Raw genomic sequence first — 26,998 nt, 5'->3', positions numbered from 1 at the left:
GGAAGAAAACCGTGACAATTGGTTTTACATGCTGCAAACGCTTGCGCACCACAGTGAAATGATACTTTACACACAAAACATGTTGTGTGCCCCCTCACACCTTCAGTAAATCTGGGCCTATGTTTCCCATACAATAGCCTTTAGTGTAAGGTATTAAAGTGTAGCGCTATGAATGGTGCTTTGGAGGTACTCGAAGAAGAATGTACTTGAAGAAAACATTTACTGAGAACGTAGAAGGTCATCATGTTACTGGTATCCATGCGTGTATCTGAAATGTCACGTCAGTGTGGGTGTCCATTTCATGAGCTCTTAATTGGAATGATGAATGAGTGTGTGTGTGTTCGTGCAATTGTCTGCATGTGTGCATGTGTGTGTGTGAGGTGGGTACCTTGTCTTGACTGATGAGTTCCTGGTAAGGGATATGTGCAGGCAGGTAGGTGTGGAGGAGAGCACAGAATGCAAGGCCATCACTCCAGCTGCTGCTGAAGTTTGTCACATCAATGTTCTACAAGAGAGATAGATGGAGAGAGAGAGGAAGGCGTCATTCTTCTTCCAGTACCAACAGTGGATGTCTCAATAAGAATTTCGAACAACAATAACGAGCTCAAATTAAGCATTTATTAACAGAGTAAATATTCATAACGGAGAGCATGGAAACAACCTGCTCAACCTTCCTTTTCCACAAATATAACACTGACAACTAGCTTTAGTTTGCATTTAGTTCTTGCTCGTTCCTCAAGGAATTATCTACTTGGGTCGTTCCACCAAATCAGTGCCTTTTGAGATGTGTAACTTGGTGAAAATAAACTTTTGATTTCACCTAATTTTAACATTGCCATAAAGAATATTCTGTAATTGTTCAACTTAATAATAAAAAACATATTTTCTCATCTCAAGTAAATAAAAAAAGTACATTAAAATGTACGATAGTGAGTGCCAAATAAAGTAACAGGGTTGACTGTAACAGGGATGGCCCTGTGACAGGGGAAATGGAAGCTTTTTGTGTGCAACAGGGATGGCCCTGTGACAGGGGAAATTGAAGCTTTTTGTGTGCAACAGGGAGGGGCAAATGAATACAAGCTTCACAAAAAAACACAATTGTTTAAACATTTCTAGCCTGTCTATCTATGGGTAACAGTGTTGACGTGTAATGCTCGACCTACTCAGTTTTCCACCACAAAATACCGGAAGATGGTAAAAAAAAGAGTAGAACCAACTCACCTGCTTTTACACTATAATTTGACTATTAGATGTTCAATGTTTCTTTAGAAAAAAATATTTTAAAAGGAATAGTTCATTTAATTTCATGTATGGGTTTTCTTGACCTTAAAATGAATCACTAATCACATGAAATAAATAATAATCTTCAGAAATGACTTTGTCAAACCACAAAATATATAGGGCTTTATAATGATGGTGAAAACATGGAGAAATGTTGGTGTTAAGTGGGTTAAAATCACAGTGGGTGCACAGAGGGACATGTCAAAATGCAGAATTATTGCTCTTTAGCAAGTCTTTATTCACATAAAAACTCTGATTTATTGAATTCTCCATGTGGTCTAAATTAAATCAAATCCAACTTTGTTTTTCACATGCTTCGAATACAACATGAAATGCTTACTTACAAGCCCTTAACCAACTGTGCAGTTCAAGAAAGAGTTAAGAAAATATTTACCAAATAAACTAAAGTGAAAAATAATAAAAAGTAACACAATAAAATAACAATAGCGAGGCTATATACAGGGGGTACCGGTACCAAGTCAATGTGCGGGGGTACAGGTTAGTCGAGGTAATTTGTGCATGTAGGTACAGTAGGGTGAAGTGACTATGCATAGATAATAAACAGCGAGTAGCAGCAGTGCAAAAAACAAATGTGTGGGGGGGGTCAATGTCCTGGATGGCAGGAAGCTTGGCCCCAGTGATGTACTGGGCCGTAGGCAGCACCTTCTGTAGCGCCTTGCGGTCAGATGCCGAGCAGTTACCATACCAGGCGGTGATGCAACCGGTCAGGATGCTCTCAATGGTGCAGCTGTAGAACTTTTTGAGGATCTGGGGACCCATGCCAAATCTTTTCAGTCTCCTGAGGGGGAAAATGTGTTGTCGTGCCCTCTTTACAAGTGTTTTGGTGTGTCCGGACCCTGATAGTTTGTTGGTGATGTGGACACCAAGGAACTTGAAACTCTCGACCCGCTCCCCTACAGCCCCGTCGATGTTAATGGGGGCCTTTTCCTGTAGTCCACGATCAGCTCCTTTGTCTTTCACACATCGGTTGTTGTCTTGGCATCACACTGCCAGGTCTTTGACCTCCTCCCTGTAGGCTGTCTCATCGTTGTCGGTGATCAGGCCTACCATTGTTGTGTCGTCTGCAAACTTAATGATGGTGTTGGAGTCGTGTTTGTTCACGCAGTCGTGGGTGAACAGGGAGTACAGGAGGGGACTAAGCACACTACCCTTACCACCTGGGGACGACCAGTCAGGAAGTCCAGGATCCAATTGCAGAGGGAGGTGTTTAGCTCTAGGTTCCTTAGCTTAGTGATGAGCTTTGTGGGCACTATGGTGTTGAACGCTGAGCTGTAGTCAGTGAACAGCATTCTCACATAGCATTCTCACATTAAAGTAGCCTCACAAAGCTGCCTGATCTGGTGAGCTTGTATGAATGTTGCAGATGTAAGCTCGCGGGATAAGGCGGCTTCACGAGGCTAATATTAAAGGGCACTTTATTGAATATAACAGGCTTTTAAAATATGATATTGGTGCGCAATTTCTACTTAAAATATCAAAGGAATGCTACATTCACTCATTTTGTGGAACAACCCACTTAGAACATCCCTAGAACATGGTTAGGATATGCGGAAGCACATAAAACCCCCCACTCAAGCACATAAACATATAGAGCAACATACAAATGAAAACTAATGGTGTTGTTTAATCTACATACCCTGTCCATAGCTGATCAATATGCTAGGTCATGTTTCCTACTAAGTGCAATTGGAGAGTTACTTTTATTGCTGGTTGATAGATTTCATTTATTGGATAACTGAAAGCAGTAGGCTGCTCCAGCAGGAGACAACATTGCATGCATTGAAAATGATTGAGGATAGAAACTGCACTAACATCCCTGGCCACTAGAAGCGACGCTTTTGGGTGATCATTTTCTTGTTTGCTTATGGCCTTATAGAGTTGGTTGAGTGCGCACTTAGTGCCAGCATCAGTCTGTGGTGGAAAATAGACGGCTACGAATAATATAGATGAGAACTCTCTTGGTAGATAGTGTGGTCTACAGCTTATCATAAGGTACTCTTCCTCAGGCGAGCAATACCTAGAGACATCTTTAATATTAGACATCGCGCACCAGCTGTTATTGACAAAAAGACACACACACCCCCACCCCTCGTCTTACCAGAAGTAGCTTCTCTGTTCTGCCGGTGCATGAAAAAACCCTCCAGCTCTATATCATTCGTGTCGTCGTTCAGGCACGACTCGGTGAAACATAGGAAATTACAGTTCTTCATGTCCCGTTGGTAGGATAATCATAATCGTAGGTCATCCATTTTATTTTCCAATGATTCCATGTTAGCAAGTAGAATTGATGGCAATGGGAGTTTACTCGCTCACCTACAGATTCTCAAAAGGCAGCCTGATCGGCGTCCTCTTTTCCTTTGTCTTTTCTTCACGCAAATGACGTGGATCTGGGCCTGTTCCCGGGAGAGCAGTATATCTTTCTCGCCGGACTTGTTAAAGGAAATAGCTTCTTCCAGTCCGTAGTGAGTAATTCCAGTTCTGATGTCCAGAAGTTATTTTTGGTCATAAGAGACGGTAGCAGCAACATTACGTACAAAATAAGTAAACCGTTTTTACAAACAACGCAAAAAAATAAAATAAATAGCACAATTGATTACGGGCATGTAAAACGTCAGCCATCCTCTTTGGCTCCATTCTACTATTAACATGAGCTGGTCACTATGTGTAGGTAATCCTTTCTAATGTTGTTTTTTTGAAAGATATCACCTAAGAGAACTGCAAAAGTGTTGCTCTCCATTTTCTGGAGGACTGAGTTTTGAAATCAGTGGAATGCCTGGTGGAAATGATAGCCAAGGAGATGTAGAAAAATTATGGTGTTTGATTGCAAAAAGAAAACGCACAGAAGGCTGTTGTATAAAACACCTGTCTCCGGATTACATCTTCAATCTAAGGGCAAACATGGCATCCGTGACAGAGAGGGACAAGCGTCCATCGATGTATATGGGTAAGATAGTCTAGCTAGCTACATTTTCAGATATTATATTATTTTAAATTTTGTCAGAAAGTTGTTTTCATTTCAAGTTAAATCCTACTGTTAGCTCGCTAGCTAACTTTAAGTGTATGATCTGTGTAGTAATATTATTTGTATCTCAGAGCCATTTGCATTGCTAGTTATTGCCTAATTTTAGCTACATGTCTAAACAAAAGACTCCACTATGCAAGTAACCACTTCATTACACCTTCTGTACCCAGTGCATGTGACAAAACTTTGGTCGTATTTGATATAGTATGTGCTTACCAGAGACGATAATGTGAAGAACATAACCTGCACCAAAGTAAAATTAGGATATAACGTTAGGCCAACGAGACAGTGTCCAAATTCTAAAATTCTCCGGTAGAATGCCCTGCTTTTATTTCATCACACTCACAACCGTAAGCCATTTTTCTGTAATTGGCTCGCCATTAATGTGCAAATAATGATTTTGTTTTGAGTTTATTTTCCTGTAATAATGAAGACAAAAGAGCTAAAGTGAAGACGTTGTCAGCTATAAGACATTATTTTAACTGGCTAGCCAGCTAACTTAACATTAGCTAGTTAGCTAACCAGCTAGAAACAAACCAAAACTTTGTTTAGAATGTTGTTTTTAGCTGCCTGGTTTGCTAGATTGACATATACTAAATTCCTTTTTAAACTTGTGGGTTTATTTGATGTAGGACGACAATAGAATATTCATGATGTCACGGCGACAACTGTCGATAGACGTAGTATAAACCAGCCTTTAGTCTTTAAATCTTTCGTTGTTTAGTGCATGGCCTCACATGTGAATCCTTAAAGAAATGGGTTGGGGTAAGGCTTAAGAGGGTGTGAACGATGCTGAATGGGTGTAGACAAAGAAGAGCTTACCAAATTATTCAAGGACGATTTTCTCAAAAGTGAGGTTACAAATGTATCAACTTTCAAAGCAGAATTACTTTCCCATTGTTCCTCAACTGTAGTGTATTATATAAAATGTTCTATTTCTGAGTCTGTACATTAATCCAATGTAAAGAAAAACGACTACATAAGACCAATTTGAGCCGGTCAGTCACATTTGTTTGTGTTACAGCCTGAAATCAAAATCTATTAAATTGATTATCACTCCTCTACACACAATACCCCATGATGACAAAGTGAAAACATGTTTTTAGAAACTTCTGCAGATTTATTGAATATGAAATACAGAAATATCTAATTTACATAAGTATTCAATACTTTGTAGAAGCATATTTGGTAGTGATTACAGCTGCGTCTTTCTGCGTGTTTGTGCCTTTGTGTGTGTGGAGCACAGACTTACATCTTGGTCTGGCCAGGCCATGCTCGGGCGGGGGTAGAGAAAGGGGGGATGGGGAGAGACAGGGGGAGAGAGGGGCGCCATGAATGTTAAAACAACAGCAGACGGGATGAGCACTCTGGGACCAGACTCAGAAAAGCAAACACAGCATCAAGCGACAGGAAACGTCTCGCTCCACACAGAATACTGAGCTGCCCGGTAAAAAAAAGAACCAAAGAGAGAGAGCGAGACAGAGTGAGGGGGGGTGGGAGTGAGAGAGAGAATGGGAAAGCGAGTGCGGGGGAGTGGGCGACAAGGAGAAGAAGGGAGAGCGAGAAGAGGGGGGAGTGGGCGAGAGAGAGATGGATTGAGCGAGCATGAGGTTGATAGCAAGCCTAAACACTTGCTTTGGCAGAAATCCAGCTTTAAAATAACATCTACAGTATGATTGCATTAAGAGGTCCAGTCAGCATGTCAGCCAGCCAGTCAGAAGGCCTCAAAATACAATATTGCCAGCAGCTGAGATAACAGAGAAGGCTGTATTCCAATACTTTTAATAAAGCTCTCTACACTACAGCACAAACCAACGGTCATCTCTCTCACATCAACCACACTGGCCCCATTTTCACAAGAAAATGTATTTATATAGAAACAATTGGAGTCACAATAAAACCGTACAGAGTAATAGGATTCACTGCAAGTGTTATCTAACTTCCTGTGACAGTAAAAAAGTGCAAGTGGATAACATGTAGATAATAGCTAAATGAAGTGGGTGAAAGCCAGCCTGTTATTATGACACTTGACACCCAGATGACAGTGTGCCATTATCACATTATGGTGCTGAAGTGGAGAGAGGAAATCCACTGCCCACTGGCTGATGGAGCACACACACTCTCACTCTCTGAGGGCTCCATGACCAATGAGAGAAAACACACTCATACTGCCTGATGATGGAGAACGTGCGTATGCATGGACGTATGTGCACGCGCACGCGCACACACACACACACACACACACACACCCTGGTAAAACCAATCAGCCTGGTCTGCTAAAGCAGGAAAGTCCACTTTCACATTTACTGAGAGTTGTACGACTGATGAGGTACTCTCCATCAGTGTCCGTACTACCACCATTAAGCCCTGAGCACCTCTCTCTGTCTGTCTCTATTTGAGTAGTGTGTGAACAAAGAAAAAACACAAAGAAAAGGGAAGCAGCAGTAATGGGTCATGCAATGAATCATCATCATGAGCAATGACAGCCTGAAAGTTAGGTGCAGCCAGTGCCGGACAGGGACACACATGAAGGGGTTAGGGTCCCAAAGACCCTCCCCATTATTGATTAAGAGGACCGTAAGATTCATATGTTTTGCTGCAGGCCTTAAAATAGATACTGTTGCTATGAGCCTAAAAACTCTGCCACTATATGTTGCACAAGCCATCTATATTAGTCTTTGTGCTTAAGCCCTAGCTGTTGCAAGAGTTTGCTTGCGGGCTAGGTCTGAGTCAGACCTAAACTAGATAAAGAGAAGTAACCACTGTCTGGTTTAGACATTTTGATCTTGTGTGACAGTGGACAATGCTAATGAATTCAGAGAAGCTACTTTACTAGGTTACTAGGTTGCCTTATAAGGTAACCTCAGCAAATTGCTGTATATATACAGTTGAAGTCGGAAGTTTACATACATTTTTCAACCACTCCACAAATTTCTTGTTACCAAACTATAGTTTTGGCAAGTCGGTTAGGACATCTACTTTGTGCATGACACAAATAATTTTTACAACAATTGTTTACAGACAAATTATTTAACTTATAATTCACAGTATCACAATTCCAGTGGGTCAGAAGTTTACATACACTAAGTTGACTGTGCCTTTAAACAGCTTGGAAAATTCCAGAAAATTATGTCATGGCTTTAGAAGCTGCTGATAGGCTAACTGACATCATTTGAGTATATTGGAGGTGTACCTGTGGATGTATTTCAAGGCCTACCTTCAAACTCAGTGCCTCTTTGCTTGACATCATGGGAAAATCAAAAGAAATCAGCCAAGACCTCAGAAAAAAAAATGTAGACCTCCACAAGTCTGGTTCTTCCTTGGGAATATTTTCCAAATGCCTGAAAGAATCACGTTCATCTGTACAAACAACCGTACGCAAGTATAAACACCATGGGACCACGCAGCCGTCATACTGCTCAGGAAGGAGAGAGACTGTCTCCTAGAGATGAATGTACTTTGGTGCGAAAAGTGCAAATCAATCCCAGAACAACAGCAAAGGACCCCGTGAAGATGCTGGAGGAAACAGGTACAAAAGTATCTATATCCACAGTGAAAACGAGTCCAATATCGATATAACCTGAAAGGCCACTCAGCAAGGAAGAAGCCACTGCTCCAAAACCGCTATAAAAGAAACAGACTATGGTTTTCAACTGCACATGGGGACAAAGATCGTACTTTTTGGAGAAATGTCCTCTGGTCTGATTAACAAAAAATAACTGTTTGGCCATAATGACCATCGTTATGTTTGGAGGAAAAAGGGGGAGGCTTGCAAGCCGAAGAACACCATCCCAACAGTAAAGCACGGGGGTGGCAGCATCATGTTGTGGGGGTGCTTTGCTGCAGGGGGGACTGGTGCACTTCACAAAATAAATGGCATCATGAGGAAGCAAAATTATGTGGATATATTGAAGCAACATCTCAAGACATCAGTCAGGAAGTTCAAGCTTGGTCGCAAATGGGTCTACCAAATGGACAATGACCCCAAGCATACTTCCAAAGTTGTGGCAAAATGGCTTAAGGACAACAAAGTCAAGGCATTGGAGTGGCCATCACAAAGCCCTGACCTCAATCCCATAGAACATTTGTGGGCAGAACTGAAAAAGCGTGTGCGAGCAAGGAGGCCTACAAACCTGACTCAGTTACACCAGCTCTGTCAGGAGGAATGGGCCACAATTCACCCAACTTATTGTGGGAAGCTTGTGGAAGACTACCCGAAACATTTGACCCAAAGTAAAACAATTTAAAGGCAATGCTACCAAATACTAATTGAGTGTATGTAAACTTCTGACCCACTGGGAATGTGATGAAAGAAATAAAAGCTGAAATAAATCATTCTCTCTACTATTACTATCTGACATTTCACATTCTTAAAATAAACTAACTGACCTAGGACAGGGAATTTTTTACTAGGATCAAATATCAGGAATTGTGAAAAACTGAGTTTGAATGTATTTGGTAAGGTGTATGTAAACCTCCGACTTCACCTGTACATTGACGTAGGTGATCATACCACTAAGGAGTGATCACGTATAAAATCAGCTGCGCACTTAGGTGGGGTGCAGAACTTACTCTGAAACACACATGCTATGTTTCCATTGTCAACTTCTATCTGCAATTGCATTAATAAAGGTTTAATTTACTTACTTAAAGAAGATATTGTCTGACTGCTGATTTCACCAATAAGCCAATGATTGACAAGGAACAAGGAACCTACCCTGACACACACACACAGGAGCAGCAGGCAAGGTCAAATATATACAAATATATAGTGTACATAATATGTTGAAGTAACTACGGATGCAGCACTCTAGAGAAGTCTGCTCAGTAGGCTGTGTTGGACTGTGTGTTCACTCTCTCTCTCTCAAATCAAATCAAATTGTATTGGTCACATACACATATTTAGCAGATGTTATTGCGGGTGTAGTGAAATGCTTGTGTTCCTAGCTCCGACAGTGCAGTAGTATCTAACAATTCAAAACAATGCACACAAATCTAAAAGTAAAATAATTAAATTAAGAAATATATAAATATTAAGACGAGTACTGTCTGAGTGGCATTGACTAAAATACAGTAGAATACAATATATACATATGAAATTAGTTAAACATTATGTAAACATGATTAAAGTGTTCCATGTACTAGTGTTCCATTTAAAGTGACCAGTGATACATATGTCTATGTACATAGGGCAGCAGCCTCTAAGGTACAAGGTTGAGTAACCAGGTGGTAGCCGGCTAGTGATGGTTATTTAACAGTCTGATGGCCTTGAGATAGAAGCTGTTTTTCAGTTTCTCGGTACCAGCACTTCAAAGCACTTCAAAATGACTGTAGTTAGTGCTATGGGTCGATAGTCATTTAGTTCAGTTACCTTTGCTTTCTTGGGTACAGGAAGTATGGTGGACAAGCAAGTGGTAGACAAGCAAGTAGGGACAGCACACTGGGATAGGGAGAGATTGAATATGTCCGTAAACACTCCAGCCAGCTGATGGGTCGATGCTCAAGACGTCGGTGTCCTAGACGTGGCTGGTTTTCCCTTTGTAATTGATGATTGTCTGCCACATATGTCTTGTGTCTGAGCCGTTGAATTGCGACTTCACTTTGTCTCTGTACTGACGTTTTGCCTGTTTGATTGCCTTACGGAAGGAATAATTACATTGTTTGTATTCAACAATATTCCCAGTCACCTTGTCATGGTTAAATGCGGGGGTTCGCACTTTCAGTTTTGCGCGAATACTGCCATCTATCCATGGTTTTTGGTTTGGGTAGGTTTGTAATCACAGTGGGAACAACATCCCCTATACACTTCCTAATGAACTCAGTCACCGTGTCTGTGTATACATCAATGTTATTCTCAGAGGCAACCCGGAACATATCCCAGTCCACGTGATCGAAACAATCTTGAAGCTTGGATTCTGATTGGTCAGACAAGCGTGGAATAGACCTTAGCACGGGTACTTCCTGTTTAAGTTTCTGCCTATAGGAAGGGAGAAGCAGAATGGAGTCATGATCTGATTTGCCAAAGGGAGGGAAGGGAAGGGTCTTGTATTCATCCCGGTTAGGAGAGTAACAATGGTTGAGAATTTTTGAAGCGCGACTACAATGGGCTCATTTTCCTCAAATTTGCTTTGTTAAAATCCCAGCTACAATAAATGCGGCCTCAGGATATGTGGTTTCCAGTTTGCACAAAGTCCTGTGTCGTTCCTTAAGGGTCATTGTGGTATCGGCTTGAGGGGAAATATACACAGCTGTAACTATAACCGAAAATAATTATTTTGTGAGGTCGACATTTGACAGTGAGATATTCTAGGTTGGGTAAACAAAAGGACTTGAGATCCTGTACGTTATCACGATCACACTATGAGTAGTTAATCATGCAACATACACCACTGCCTTTCTTCTTCCCAGAGAGTTCTTTATTCCTGTCTGCGCGATGTACTGAGAACCCAGCTGGCTGTATGGACAGGGACAGTATATCTGGAGAGAGCCATGATTCAGTGAAACAGAGCATGTTCCAGTCCCTGATGTCTCTCTGGAAGGAGATCCTCGCCCTGAGCTTGTCTACTTTATTGTCCAGGGACTGAACATTAGTGAATAAAATACTCAGAAGTGATGGATGGTGTGCACGCCTCCTGAGTCGGACTAGAAGTCCACTCAGAATAACTTGTCTTGTCTTGAAGCAGCCACTGGAATAAGTTAAATTGCCCTGTGGGGTACAAACAAAGGTTCCAATTCAGAAAAGTCGTATTTCTGGTCGTAATGCTGGTGAGTTACCGCCACTCTGATATCCAAAAGTTATTTCCGGATGTATGTAATAACATAAAAACAATTCTGGGCTAATAATTTAGGAAATAACACCCCAAAAAATACTGTGAAGTTGCTTAGGGGCTAGAAACAGAGCTGCCATGTCTGTCGGCGTCATCTCTGTCTCCCTCAATCTCTCTCTCGCTGTCTCTCTTAGTGGGGTGTTAAGAAGAGTAGCTGAAGTCAAATAGGATACAGGGATACTATGTCCTTTGTGTCAGTTTGAATTGGGTTGAGGAAGTTTATATTTATCTGCCATATACATGGTACTGAGGTAGTATGGAGAGTAATGCATTTTAACCTATGCATCTGCAGCATCCAATGCAATACAAGTACATCAGGTCATTTTCAAAGAAGACATTTCCCACTATTTAAACTTCAGTCTTGAAGACTAATATGAGGGTATATCAAGATAGTTCTTATAATGTCTAGATGACCCTCGCCATTCCTCAGCCTCTTCGCTCTTCCTCACCCCGCTGGGGGTCCTAGCTCACCCCCTTGCCCCCTCCCTTTCCCTCCAGGCAATGCAGGGGTGTTGTTTCTCAGAGAGGGCCGGATGACCGAGGGGGGCCGATCTCGTCAGTGTGTCCCAGCTGAGCCTATGTTCTGTCCAGCCCAGACTGAGACTCCCAGCCAGGCCATTCTTCTCCTCATTGTTCCTATCCTAAACAATAAACAAGGCTTTAAAAAAAAATGTTTTGCTGACCCAAACAACATCAAAGACCACTGTGATAAAAATCCTTGGGAAACCAGAACAGGTTCTAAAATATTATCAGAATGAAACCTTTTGATTTAAAAGACTATATTGAAAGTGATTAACTGTCTGTGACAAGCAGTGGATTTCAGTTCAACTGAGATAATTGAATTGTCATTCAAACAGTTCATTTGTCATGCTAATGTTTTCTGCATCGCCTTTGACCGAGGCATATAAGTATGATCAGCTCTGTTTGACGTGCATGTGGAGGTGCATGTGTCTGTGTGAGATCCACAGACAGTGAATGTGAGAGCGAACCCTCCCCTCCATTCAGAGAGGCTAGCTAGCTCCCACAGGGCCCAGTCAATCAGAGCCTCCTTAAGGTCTTTGCTGATTGATTGTCTCTTCTGAGAAGCTGACACTTGAGGTGTGCTGACAGCAGACCCACCCAGCACATGCCTTGCCCCCAGATGTTGACATACACCAATGGAGAACATCCTTCAGATCCCAGTGTGTGTGTCTACTAATCTTGGTCACATTACCACAGTGCTGTGTTTACCCCTTCTCCCCCTCTACCCTGGGGTGGTTTGAGCTCTTCATCACCATGGCGACAGCACGGCCACCTCAAGCTCTCACGTCAGTGTGTGTGTTGTTTACCACGTTTACCGGTAACTCTCTCAACGGTTGACCTTGTTAGTCGTCAGAGTATGGCCAGTGGCAAGAGCCGTCAACACACACCCACGCACGCAGGCACGCACCGCCTGAATGGGCGCATACATAGGGGCATATCGGCCATGGCAAGGCCATACATATATGGGGAGAAGGCTCAGGTGGGTTGTACGGGTATATCAACACATAGAGTACACACCCCTTGACCTTTTCCACATTTAGTTAATTTACTAAAATTGATTAAATAATCCCCCCCCCCCTCATCAATCTACACACAATTCCCCATAATCACAAAGCAAAAAACATTTTTTTGAATTGTTGCAAATCTATAAAAAATGAAAAACAGAAATATCACATTTACATACACATACCTTCTGTTAAACGTTTCTGTATTTATATATATGTTATGTATGTTGTGACTGCTGTTGTGCAAAGCTGTCATCAAGGCAAAGGGTGGCTACTTTGAAGAATCTCAAATACATTATTCCATATGTGTTATTTCATAGATTTTATGTAGAAAATAGTAAGAATAAAGAAAAATCCTGGAATGAGTAGTGTTCAAACTTTTGACTGGTACTGTATGATTCAATGTATGTATACTACCGTTCAAAAGTTTGGGGTCACTTAGAAGTGTCCTTGTTTTTGGAATAAAAACAATTTTTTTTACCATTAAAAGAACATCAAATTGATCAGAAATACAGTGTCAACATTGTTAATGTTGTATTATAGCTGGAAATGGCAGATTTTTGGGGAATATCTACATAGGCGTACAGAGGCCCATTATCAGCAACTATCCCGCCTGTGTTCCAATGACACGTTGGTTTAGCTAATCCAAGTTGATCATTTTAAAGGCTAATTGATCAATAGAAAACCCTTTTGCAATTATGTTAGCACCGGTGAAAACTGTTGTTCTAATTGAAGATGCAATAGAACTGTCCTTCATTAGACTAGTTGAGTATCTGGAGCATCAGCATTTGTGGGTTCGATTACAGGATCAAAATTGCCAGAAACAAATAAAATTCTTCTGAAACTCGTCAGTCTATTCTTGTTCTGAGAAATGAAGGCTATTCCATGCGAGAAATTGCCAAGAAACTAAAGATCTCGTACAACCCTGTGTACTACTCCCTTCACAGAACAGCGCAATCTGTCTCTAACCAGAATAGAAAGAGGAGTGGGAGGCCCCGGTGCACAACTGAGCAAGAGGACAAGTACATTAGAGTGTCTAGTTTGAGAAACAGGCGCCTCATAAGTTCTCAACTGGCAGGTTCATTAAATAGTACCCGCAAAACACCAGTCTCAACTTCAACAGTGAAGAGGCGACTCCGGGACTGGCCAATAAAAATAAAAGATTAAGATGGGCAAAAAAACATGGACACTGGCCAGAGGAACTCTGCCTAGAAGGCCAGCATCCCGGAGACGCCTCTTCACTGTTGACGTTGAGACTGGTGTTTTGCGGAAATATCACATTTACATAAGTATTCAGACCTTTTCTTTACTCAGTACTTTCTTGAAGCACCGTTGGCAGTAATTACAGCCTCGAGTCTTCTTGGGTATGACACTACAAGCTTGGTATACCTACATTTGGATAGATTCTCCCATTCCTCTCTGCAGATCCTCTCAAGCTCTGTCAGGTTGGATGGGGAGCGTCGTTGCACAGCTGTTTTCAGGTCTCTCCAGAAATGTTTGGTCGCGTTCAAGTCCAGGCTCTGGCTGGGCCATTCAAGGACATTCAGAGACTTGTCCCGAAGCCACTCCTGCATTGTCTTGGCTGTGTGCTTAGGGTCGTTATCCTGTTGGAAGGTGAACCTTCGCCCCAGTCTGAGGTCCTGAGCGCTCTGGATCAGGTTTTCATTAACGACTTCTCTGTACTTTGCTCCGTTCATCTTTCCCTCGATCCTAACTAGTCTCGCAGTCTCTGCTGCTAAAAAACATTCCTACAGCATGATGCTGCTACCAAATCAAATCAAATGTATTTATATAGCCCTTCGTACATCAGCTGATAACTCAAAGTGCTGTACAGAAACCCAGCCTAAAACCCCAAACAGCAAGCAATGCAGGTGTAGAAGCACCATGCTTCATCGTAGGGAAAGTGCCAGGTTTCCTCCAGACATGACGCTTGGCATTCAGGCCAAAGAGTGCAATCTTGGTTTCATCAGACCAGAGAATCTTGTTTCTCATGATCTGAGAGTCCTTTAGGCACCATCTGGCAAACTCCATGTGTAGGAGTGGCTTCAGTCTGGCCACTTTCCCATAAAGACCTGATTGGTGGAGTGCTACAGAGATGGTTGTCCTTCTGGAAGGTTCTCCCATCTCCACAGAGGAACTCTGGAGCACTGTCAGAGTGATCATCAGCCCTTGTCCTACGATTGCTCAGCTTGGCCAAGCTAGGAAGAGTCTTGGAGGTTCCAAACTTCTTCCATTTAAGAATGATGGCGGCTACTGTGTTCTTGGGGACATTCAATGCTGCAGACATTTGTTTGTACCCTTCCTCAGATCTGTGCATCGACACAATCCTCTCAGAGCTCTACGGACAAATCCTTTGACCTCATGGCTTGGTTTTTGCTCTGACATGCACTGTCAACTGTGGGACCTTATATAGACAGATGTGTGCATTTTCAAAACATGTCCAATCAATTGAATTTACCACAAGTGGACTCCAATCAAGTTTTAGAAACTTCTCAAGGATGATCAATGGAAATAAGATGCACCTGAGCTCAATTTCGAGTCTCATAGCAAAATAAGGTATTTTTATTTTTTATGTTTAATACATTTGCAAACATTTCTAAAAACCTGTTTTCGCTTTGTTATTATGGGGTATTGTGTGTACATTGATGAGGATTTATTTTTGTTTTATCCATTTTAGAATAAGGCTGTAACGTAACAAAATGTGGAAAAGGGAACAGGTCTGAATACTTTCCGAATGCACTGTATGTATATTTTTTTACTGCTCTAGGTATATCATTATTGTTTGGATAAGCTTATTTACTATTATGTATAGATTTTTAGCTTACATTTTTTCACTCTTTATGCGATGCGCACTGCAGAGAACACAGGAAGAAGAATTATCACTGAATTATCACAGTGAACTATAGTAATGTTTGTTTATGTGTCAATTAATACCATAAGGGATGGGTTGCCAATTGGCGATTTGATACGAAAATAAAATGGGATTCATTCATTCATAGAGTGTAAGTAATTTCTGTTTTTTATTTTCAATACATTTGCAAAAATGTCTAAAAACCTATTTTCGCTTTCGCCATCAAAAACTGCATTAAATCTGCCATCCTCTTTTAGTTTTAAATGTGACAGGATCACAGGAAGATGATGTTCAAAATCAAACACATATTAGCCAAGTTAGCCCTTTATCGTGATCACTAAAGACCCTAGCTTTATTATGCTGGTAGTGTGATCTAATACAGTAGCTACCAAATCAAATTCAACCCTAGTATATTAAATTAAATCCATCCCAGTAATTATTGACCACAGTAAATGGTTGTAATAATGCTCTATATCCCCAATAGGATTAGCGCTACATAGGATGCATCCCAATGGGTACTCTATTCTCTATTTCCTACTTTTGACCAGGGTGCATAGGGCTATGGTCAAAAGTAATGCACTATAGGGAATAGGGTGCCATTTGGGACACACATTGTATTTTGTGGTTTTCATTTTAAACGGGAAATAATCCCCCTCTTCATTACAGTGGTGCCTGTTTTTCCACCTCAGTTTAATTAGTCTTGTTTGACCACAGGCCTTATAACAATACGGCTGTGGTATAATAAAAAAGGGAGGGGCTGTCTGAGAGAGAGCTGACCCCTCCCCTCCACTCTGGCCAGGGGGAGGGGCTGTCTGAGAGAGAGCTGACCCCTCCCCTCCACTCTGGCCAGGGGGAGGGGCTGTCTGAGAGAGAGGCCATTCCGGCTCCACAGACAGATGAGGTAATATATGACAGTTTCTGACGCCTACCTCAGATGAACCGTGCAGCGGAGAGGACTTGCACACGCACACACACACACACGCACACGCACGCGCACGCGCACGCACACGCGCACGCGCACGCACACACACACACACACACACACACACACACACACACACACAGCAGATTCAATATTCCGTATTCAAATACAGCCTCTTCAAAGTGACGGTTAATTATACCCCAATTACATTACCTCTTCAACTCTGAAAACATGAATGACCGATTTTAGAGTAGGGAAATATCGCCTCAAGACCCACCTTACTAAATGGAGCAAAAGAGGTATCCTACAGAACAATACACTGGAATCTGTTGAAACTGAAAGGTATAAACCCCACTAACCTTTAAAGTTACAGTCTGGGATCTGGGAATCAGAATCTGTTGAAAGATTTATAAACCCCCTCTAACCTTTATCAAGCCAGAATGACGGTTAGGTAGAAAGAGGAGGGTGATCTCAACTGCCCAACCTCCCATTCTGTGTAACACTATCAACACCGTTGCCTCAGCCTGGTTAGCCAGCAGCCTTAAGGAGAGGTGTTTGACTGTGACAGGACTGTGTGTCTCCAGACATTAGCAGGTAATTAGTGGGCCGCTGTTGGACCAGGCCCGGTTGGCCATGATGGTGGAACACCGTTGGTTGTCTGCTCTGACCTTTACTGGCCTGATATTAAGCTTAATTTGTGGCACAGCTCTAGCAGTAACCTTTTCCTTCCACCAGGCAGACCAACATGTGCTCAGAGGAGGCCTGTGGCCATATCTGTTCCTAGTACTGGAATGTAATTTTAGAGCTTGAAAATGATGCCGAAGACATCAAATGAATCAATTAATGAATGATTTAGACATGAATGGCTGTTGTCCTGACACAAAAACAATAGATGTGTCTGCAGAATTATGCAACACTCAATGTTAACCCTTTACACTCATAGAGCATAAATTGGAACGCAGTGGCTGTACAGTAACATGCTATGAATGTCATCAGAGTTCAGGTTCTGCGCTTCACAGCTCTCTATCTGTATGGGTTTGACTGACAGCTGTTCTGAACTTGAGCACCTCACGTGACAAGAAGTTCCCCCCATCCCTCCCGATATTGGGCAACTTTTGCAAATATTTTGTTGTCTGAGTGAGGGAAATATGTAAATTAAGAGGACTCGATCTATTTTAAAAGATTAGACGTATTTTAAAATACTGATTTGATGTCATACAAGAAAGCCAAACACCCGTGAGTCCAAATGTACACTTCACATTTCCATATCGTAAAACTCATGTCATATACAGATGTAGGATATTAATTTGAAACCGTTTGCTAGACCAGGAAAATAACCTTGCACCAAAAGGAAATGTGAATTATTATAATTCATGGTCACTTTGTTTACGGTCACGTCCTGACCTTAGTTCCTTTATTATGTCTCTATTTTAGTTTGGTCAGGGCGTGAGTTGGGGTGGGCATTCTATGTTTGTTCCATGTGTTATAGTTCTATGTGTTTGGCCTGGTATGTTTCCCAATCAGAGGCAGCTGTCAATAGTTGTCTCTGATTGGGAACCATACTTAGGTAGCCTGTTCCCACCTGGTGTTTGTGGGTAGTTGTTTTCTGTTTTGTGAATTGCACCTTGCAGAACTGTTCGTTTGTCGTTTTTTTGTTCAAGTATTCGTATTGATTAAAAGATATTATGAATACTTAAACACGCTGCACCTTGGTCTTCTCCTTCTTCCGACAACAGACATTTTAAAGTGATCGAAAGGGGACCATCATGCTCTCCCAGAGGCTTAGCTGGTGCTTTAAACCCCTAAATTCGGACAAAAAAAGGTGTAATGGGTCCGCACTCAAAAAGACGTTGCTAGACGTTGCTTACTTCATTTTTAGATTTTTATATTATTTTCACTACATCAGGGATAGCGTACACAGATGTTTCGGATTTGCAGCCTTCTTCAGTGTGTAGGTACAATTTCATTTGAATTCAAAACAGCAATTTTAAGGAACAACCGATGAGCAGCAGGTGCTTCTAATCAGGGTTGTCACTCATCTTCCAATCAGGGATGTGGCTTTTCTGGGCTACCTGTATACAAGTTAGTCACCAAGAAATACAGAATTATAGGCTAAAGGAGCGGGCACGAAGGGATATTCATTAATCGTTTGACTTAGGTGTCTGCTCACTTGGATACATTATACCAATTCACGAAACAGCTTACCACAAAGGACATCAGGCTCAGCCATTCATAAATGTATGGGACTGACTCACAAACAATATGCAAAATCTGATATGGACAGTGTTCTTGTAAAACATAGGAAGGAGGTGAAATCTAGTTCTTTGTTTAACCCGTGTGGAGATACAGAACTTAATTTATACAGTATATCCACATGGCTTCTCTTTGGAGTCATTTGTTGTCGTAATCACCTTCTCTACATGGTGGATGAACTTTTTAGATCCCGACGCAATGCAATTAATTAATATAATGATTTTGTTCTATAAAGTGTCTAGCAACTGGCGAGGTGATATCTTGATGTCTGATAGTGGATTTATGTCCTCCAAGGTGTTTCAAGACATGACAGGAAAATGCAGGACAATTCTCAGCAACAAAAGAGTGATCAAACTAAGATCCTACATCTGTACAGTGTCAACATTTATAATCACTATGTTAAATGTACAAGATGACATGGCATCATAGCCTGGGTTGCTCTGAACAGAATAAGCTTATGTTTGTCTATAAATTATGTTCGCTGCTGCACACGCACCTGAATGCACTCATGACTCGTTTCTATGTGGACTAAAATTAAGATCTGTTTCTCTGAATTACCTTGTGAAAGCCTAAGATCGTATTTTTGTCACGTCCTGGTCTGTTTCACCTGTCCTTGTGCTTGTCTATAACCCCCCCCCCCCTTCCGGTGTCGCTCATCTTCCCCATTATCCCCTGGGTACTTACACCTGTGTTCTCTGTTTGTCTGTTGCCAGTTCGTCAAGTCAACCAGTGTTTTTTGTATCAGCTCCTGCTTTTCCCAAGTCTCTCTTTTCTCATCCTCCTGGTTTTGAGCCTTGCCTGTCCTGACCCTGAGTCCGACCCGCCTGACCACTCTGCCAGTCCCTGACCCTGCCATCCTATACCTTTGCCCCGTCTCTGGATTACCAACCTCTGCATGACCTGACCCTGAACCTGCCTGCCATCCTGTACCTTTGCCCCTGTTGCTGTAATAAACATTGTTACTTCGACACGGTCTGCATCTGGGTCTTACCTTATCCTGATATTAGCTAGTCATGTTGGCAATAGAAGCTTTGAAATCATGCCCACCTGACCCAGATTGCAATTTCTAACGGAACGTTTTTGGATTGCGTAAACAAATCAAATTTGATTTGTCACATACACGTGGTTAGCAGATGTTAATGCGAGTGTAGCGAAATGCTTGTGCTTCTAGTTCCGTCCATGCAGTAATATCTAACAAGTAATCTAACCTAACAATTTCACAACAACTACCTTATACACACAAGTGTAAAAGAATGAATAAGAATATGTACATACAAATTTATGAATGAGTGATGGCCGAACGGCATAGGCAAGATGCAGTAGATGGTATAGAGTACAGTATATACATATGAGATGAGTAATGTAGGGTATTTAAACATTATATAAAGTGGCATTGTTTAATAAAGTGGCTAGTGACACATGTATTACATACATTTTTCCATTATTAAAGTGGCTAGAGTTGAGTCAGTGTGTTGGCAGCAGCCACTCAATGTTAGTGATGGCTGTTTAACAGTCTGATGGACTTGAGATAGAAGTTGTTTTTCAGTCTCTCGGTCCCCACTTTGATGCGCCTGTACTGATCTCGCCTTCTGGAGGATAGCAGGGTGAACAGGCAGTGGCTCGGGTGGTTGTTGTACTTGATGATCTATTTGGCCTTCCTGTGACATCGGGTGGTGTAGGTGCCCTGGAGGGCAGGTAGTTTTCCCCCGGTGATGCATTGTGCAGACCTCACTACCCTCTGGAGAGCCTTGCAGTTGTGGGAAGAGCAGTTGCCATACCAGGCGGTGATACAGCCCGTCAGGATGCTCTCCATTGTGCATCTGTAAAAGTTTCTTAGTGTTTTTGGTGACAAGCCGAATTCCTTCAGCCTCCTGATGTTGAAGAGGGGCTGCTGCGCCTTCTTCACCACGCTGTCTGTGTGGGTGGACCATTTCAGTGATGTGATGTGTACGTCGAGGAACTTAAAACTTCCCACCTTCTCCACTACTGTCGATGTGGATAGGGGACTGCTCCCTCTGCTGTTTCCTGAAGTCCATGATCATGTCCTTTGTTTTGTTGACGTTGAGTGTGAGGTTATTTTCCTGACACCACACTCCGAGGGCCCTCCACCATGTAGGCCGTCTCGTCGTTGTTGGTAATCAAGCCTACCACTGTAGTGTCGTCTGCAAACTTGATGATTGAGTTGGAGGCGTGCATGGCCACGCAGTCATGGGTGAACAGGGAGTACAGGAGAGGGCTGAGAACACACCCTTGTGGGGCCCCAGTGTTGAGGATCAGCGAGGTGGAGATGTTGTTACCTACCCTCACCACCTGGGGGCGGCCCATCAGGAAGTCCAGGACCCAGTTGCACAGGGCGGGGTCGAGACCCAGGGTCTCGAGTTTAATGACGACTTTGGAGGGTACTATGGTGTTAAATGCTGAGCTGTAGTCGATGAACAGCATTCTTACATAGGTATTCCTCTTGTCCAGATGGGTTAGGGCAGTGTGCAGTGTGATTGCGTCGTCTGTGGACCTATTGGGGCGGTAAGAAAATTGGAATGGGTCTAGGGTGTCAGGTAGGGCGGTAGTCATTTAGCTCAGTTACCTTAGATTTCTTGGGAACAGGAACAATGGTGGCCCTTTTGAAGCATGTGGGAACAGCAGACTGGGATAAGGATTGATTGAATATGTCCGTAAACACACCAGCCAGCTGGTCTGCGCATGCTCTGAGGACATGGCTGGGGATACCGTCTGGCACTGTATTATCCTCAAAGAGAGCAAAGAAGTTGTTTAATTTGTCTGGGAGCAAGACATCGTGGTCCGCGACGGGGCTGGTTTTCCTTTTGTAGTCCGTGATTGACTGTAGACCCTGCCACATACCTCTCGTGTCTGAGTTGTTGAATTGCGACTACTTTGTCTCTATACTGACGCTTAGCTTGTTTGATTGCCTTGTGGAGGGAATAGCTGCACTGTTTGTATTCGGTCATGTTTCTGGTTGCCTTGACATCACTAAAAGCAGTGGTTTGCGCCTTCAGTTTTGCTCGAATGCTGCCATCAATCCACGGTTTCTGGTTGGGGAATGTTTTAATAGACGTTGTGAGTACAGCATCACCGATGCACTTGCTAATAAACTTGCTCACCGAATCAGCGTATTCATCAATGTTGTTGTTTGACGCCATGCGGAACGTATCCCAGTCCACGTGATCGAAGCAATCTTGAAGCGTGGAATCTGATTGGTCGGCCCAGCGTTGAACAGACCTGAGCACAGGTGCTTCCTGTTTTAGTTTCTGTCTATAGGCTGGGAGCAACAAAATGGAGTCATGGTCAGCTTTTCCGAAAGGGGGGCGGGGGAGGGCTTTATATGCGTCGTGGAATGATCCAGGGTTTTGCCAGCCCGGGTCACGCAATCGATATGCTGATAAAATGTAGGGAGCCTTGTCTTCAGATTAGCCTTGTTAAAATCCCCAGCTACAATAAATGCAGACTCAGGATATGTGGTTTCCAGTTTACATAGAGTCAAATTAATTTCTTTCAAGGCCTGTGTCTGCTTGGGGAGGAATATACACGACTGTGATTATGATCGAAGAGAATTCTCTTGGTAGATAATGCGGTCTGCATTTGATTGTAAGGAATTCTAGGTCAGGTGAACAAAAGGACTTGAGTTCCTGTATGTTGTTATGATCACACCCCGTCTCATTAATCATAAGGCATACACCCCCGCCCTTCTTCTTACCAGAGAGATACTTGTTTCTGTCTGCGCGATGCGTGAAGAAACCTGGTAGCTGTACCGACTCCGATAGCGTGTCTCGAGTGAGCCATGTTTCCGTGAAACAAAGAACGTTACAGTCTCTGATGTCTCTCTGGAAGCAACCCTTGCTCGGATTTCGTCTACCTTGTTGTCAAGAGACTGGACATTGGCGAGTAGTATGCTCGGGAGCGGTGCGCGATGTGCCCGTCTACCGTGCCTGATCAGAAGAACGCTCCGCCATTGTCCTGGGTGGTGGACCAAACAGAGGATCTGCTTCGGGAAAGTCGTATTCCTGGTCGTAATGTTGGTGAGTTGACGTTGCTCTTATATCCAATAAAACCTAAGATTTCCTGGGGTAACAATGTAAGAAATTACACATAAAAAAACAAAATACTGCATAGTTTCCTAGGAACGCGAAGCGACAATTACACAACAGTAATTGTGTAATGGCGGGGATGCAAATTTGTGTTCCAAACAAAAAACTACAAGTGTGCTTGCTCTATTTCCTCAACTACACAGCTAGGATAGCTACAAAAAAGCACCTTATAGTTGGAAGACTCTTCTTTGAGTCATAAAAGTGCATTGAAATGACTTAGTAAGTGTACACTTTAGAGAGGTGTATAGTCACTTGAAGATGCCAGTTAATCCTCTCACTCAAACCCTTGTCATTTTTTTGTCTTATGTTGCACCATCTACCCCACAGGAATATTGTTATCATGTTACAGAGTATTTTGAAATTTCATTATAAACAAATGCAGCAAAACGTACAGTAAATGTAAAATGCACATAAAATAAATCAATAGTGTAATGCTTGGATTCAGTCCTGTGTCAGGAGAACTTTTTACTGAACTTTGGTCTAATCATTTCCAAAATGTTTCCTGTCAAATCGCTACCATACTTATGCATATGCTTTTCATATGTATTCTGTAAGAAACATTTCAATTTAGTCCTATCCATATAGGCCAATTCCCATAAGTGTAAAGGGTTAGTCATTTCATGAACAGAAATACATTCCCATCCAGTTATTAGCCAAAGCCTCTTATTGCATTCCAGAAACCAGATAATTATTATTCCCTCCAGCAGAGCTACTGAGTGTAAAAAGAGATCATATAATACTGGTAGGTGCCAATACCCCACAGCTAGAAGCATTGAGATACAGTTTGTGTATGAAATCAATTATCAGAAAACAGATAAGCAGTCACAAGTCTCCATCAAGATTGGGACCATGTCCATCTCCCAGTTAAAGGAGATCATAGGTGAAAATACAACAGCCAGTGTACAGTATAGTAGAGCCCATTCAGATGCAGTTTGTGTGCTAGAGGAAGAAACTAATCTACTCTAACGTTCACTAGTCTCTATCAAGATCAGACTATCTGCTGACCAGATATCTCATCTCCTGGTCTCCTGTTTTCATCACAGAGGATTTGCAGTGTGTTAGGAACACAGGCATCGAGTCAGAATGATGAAAAAAAGTACCACTGGAACACTGTGCAACCAGGCCAGGGAGAGGGCATGAAGGTAGCACAGGGTGGAGGGATGACTCAAAGTTCACAATCCAATGTGCCTGAAAACAGGAACAATTGATCTGAAAACTCATCCAATCATTTCTGACCATTTATCAGGGACCATTTATCAGACGTAAGTAAAGCTAGGACATGTTTTGCCGTAAAGTCACCTTTAAACTTGTCTTAACACACGTATTGCCCTAAGGCTCTCTGCTTGGTCGAGCAAGGTACAGTAGTCTGTCAATTGACTGAAGTCAAACCCCTGGACTATTCCCTAGGGTGCTATTTCAGTTGCAGACTTGGTGCTACTGTAAGCTAGCTAGCACACCCCATACTGCGATGGAATGTAGCTAAGAGGGAGAACAGAATGGTGCAGAGACTAGGCAGACCCCCAACCTCCTTCCTTAGCTTTTGTTTACCGGCTCAAACCAATATCCCCTCTGAGAGTGTTAGCTACATTAGCTGGCCTGGCACGGCACACTGGCCCTCACACATGGATCACATCACAGAGACCCAGTACTAATGCCACTGGGCTTAATGGGCTCCTAAAACTGGCTATTAGCGGAAGGCTAAGCCAGGTGAATATGAGTGCAATGGACGTTGGACACAGGGCCTAGAAAGGGAACACACATATTCACGCTCATGCACGCTATCACTTACATGTCTGCTCAGACACACACGTGCACACAAATTCACACAAGCGCGCACACACACACACACACACACACACACACACACACACACACACACACACACACACACACGCGTTTACACGCCAGTTCCGTAGACACACATCAGGAGCTGATCGTTGACTTGTGGACTACAGGAGACAGAAGAGAGAGCCCGCCCCCATCCTCATCGACGGGGCTACAGTGGAGAGGGTCAAAAGCTTCAAGTTCCTAGGCGAGCACATCACTGAGGACTTGAAATGGTGCCACCATACCAACACCGTGGTGAAGAAGGCAAAACATTGTCTCTTCAACCTCAGGTGGCTGAAGAAATTTGTCATGGCCCCTAAGACTCTCACAAAATTCTACAAATACACCATTGAGAGCATTCTGTCGGGCTGCATCACCGCCTGGTACTCTGCCTGGCACCTTAGACACTGTCACCTGCCGACTACTGTCTGGCACTACACCTTGAGACTCATTGCACGCTGGTCACCTCATATTTAGTTTATATACGGTTGTTTACTCACTGTGTTTGTATATACTGTATTCTCAACATAGCCCATCCTAATATACCTACTATTTTCCTTCCAAATTATATACGGTCTATACACACCACATATTTACATTCTGGATTCTCATACATGCTCACTTTACTTGGATTGTTATTTTTTTATTTCTTGTTTAGATCTGCAAATCTGTGTAGGTGACCAATACACTTTGATTTGATGTGATCAATTCCACTGTATTCTTTGTGCTGAATCACTTTTCTTTGATTTTCTGACATTGATTATATCATCTTATAGGCACACAGTGAGGACAGGTGAGGCGATGGTTTGTCTACAAATACAGCAAGCTATTATGTCAAAACAGCCTAAAACCTCAAAAAGTCATGTCTTACTGGCCTATCTTTAAGAACCCCATTGTTAGTTAGAACAGTATTTAATAAAGAGCAAGTTATAAAACCAAGAGATTCTTAGTAAGCTGTCTCAATGTGAGACTAATAAGGACATAGTACTGTAAAGGAATTATCTGATACTTTCGTATACTTTTTAGCCAGTAGTTCTCAAAGTAGCGCTTACGAGCCAAAAGTGGACCCTGAAAATTGAGTACTACGTCAAATATGTATAGATATGTGCACGGCGTCATTACTCTCTCTCTCTCGCTCTGCTGTGGGTGCATCATGTGCATCTTGCTAGCTGTCACCCCCCATATGGCGAGGGCCTGACGTTTATTGGTTGAACTTGAATTGCTAGGGGGCATGCCAAACAATTGTTTTCAAACTAGGGATTTTGTGGCTAATTGAGGTGACAGTAATTCTGCTCATAGATTATGTATGTACTATATAAACTACAAATTGACACATCCAGCCCAATGCGGGAGGTTTAAAAAATACTTAGAAGTCTCCATCTTTAAGATGGCTTCCCTATACTAAAGTGTTACCCACCAATCCTTGGATTGAAGGAACATTCACTGCACAGTATGGCCTCTATAATGTATGCAATTTTTGGGTGCCTGAAATCTAGAGAGAGCGAGATAGGAAAAGAGAGAACGAGTGAGAGAGAAAGGAGAACGGGAGAGCGAGTGAGAGAGAGGGAGATAGGGAGAGAGAGAGAAAGAAAGAGAGGGAAACAGTGATAAAGAGCATTTGATGAGGTTATGATTTGAGTCTCTGACCCAGGGCCCTTACCGGATAGCCTTCTGTTTTCATCTGGCACCACTTCAGTAGCGCGTTCCTCTTAGAACCCCCGTACTCCCGCGCCAGTGCAGCCAAGGGGTCCTTTCTTTCCACACTGACACCAGGGACAGACACCACAGCCATGGACGGAGAAGAAAACAACAGTAATGTTATGACATCTGACCTGTGTGTGGGGACGTGTATCCTCATAAAACCAGCAACCTTACATCAACCTCACATTCACACACACACGTGCATTCAAATACACGCACGCACGCTCTCGCGCTCGCACGCACATACACACACGCGCGCACACGCACACAAATACAAACACACACACACAAACACACCCTAGAGCTGATGTGATCCCCTGGGCTGTCATAATGAAAGCTAATCAGAGAAGAGTAGTCTCTGTGGCCATGGGAACATCAGGAGACACCCTGGTCATTGCTCTCACTTAGCAACATGGTCAACATGAAACACATGCTGTGAGTCACAACATACTGTAGCTTGGGGAGTCGGGAATTGTCTTAACAAATGTTGCTGTCGAAAAGCCTGTGTATGAATTCACTGGAGTGACATACTGTGGAGAAAACAATAACAAGGAGCAACAAACATTTTCACATGCACAATCTAGTGTGTGTGATGAGATTTTAATAGTAGAACATTGGGTCACCCTCGATATCACATTAGTTATGCATCTTTGTCATTAGCTCA

General features: G+C 42.6%; 1 protein-coding gene across 3 annotated transcripts in view; it reads right to left on the bottom strand.

Moving 5' to 3' along the window:
• LOC109872642 (cytospin-B-like) overlaps window positions 1–26,998 on the bottom strand; it is a 171,800-nt gene that overhangs the window by 20,827 nt on the left and 123,975 nt on the right. For all 3 annotated transcript variants that reach the window (XM_020463951.2, XM_020463950.2, XM_020463952.2), the window contains 2 exons: window positions 26,294–26,396; window positions 389–505 (listed from right to left, as the gene is read on the bottom strand). In XM_020463951.2, the coding sequence (XP_020319540.1) occupies window positions 389–505; window positions 26,294–26,396 (220 nt within the window). The remainder of the gene's footprint in view (window positions 1–388; window positions 506–26,293; window positions 26,397–26,998) is intronic.

The sequence above is a fragment of the Oncorhynchus kisutch genome, linkage group LG28 (genome assembly GCF_002021735.2).
Source record: "Oncorhynchus kisutch isolate 150728-3 linkage group LG28, Okis_V2, whole genome shotgun sequence".
Classification (NCBI taxonomy): domain Eukaryota; kingdom Metazoa; phylum Chordata; class Actinopteri; order Salmoniformes; family Salmonidae; genus Oncorhynchus; species Oncorhynchus kisutch.
The sequence above is the reverse complement of the archived record's forward strand: the minus strand, read 5'-3'. Positions and strand labels throughout refer to the sequence as shown.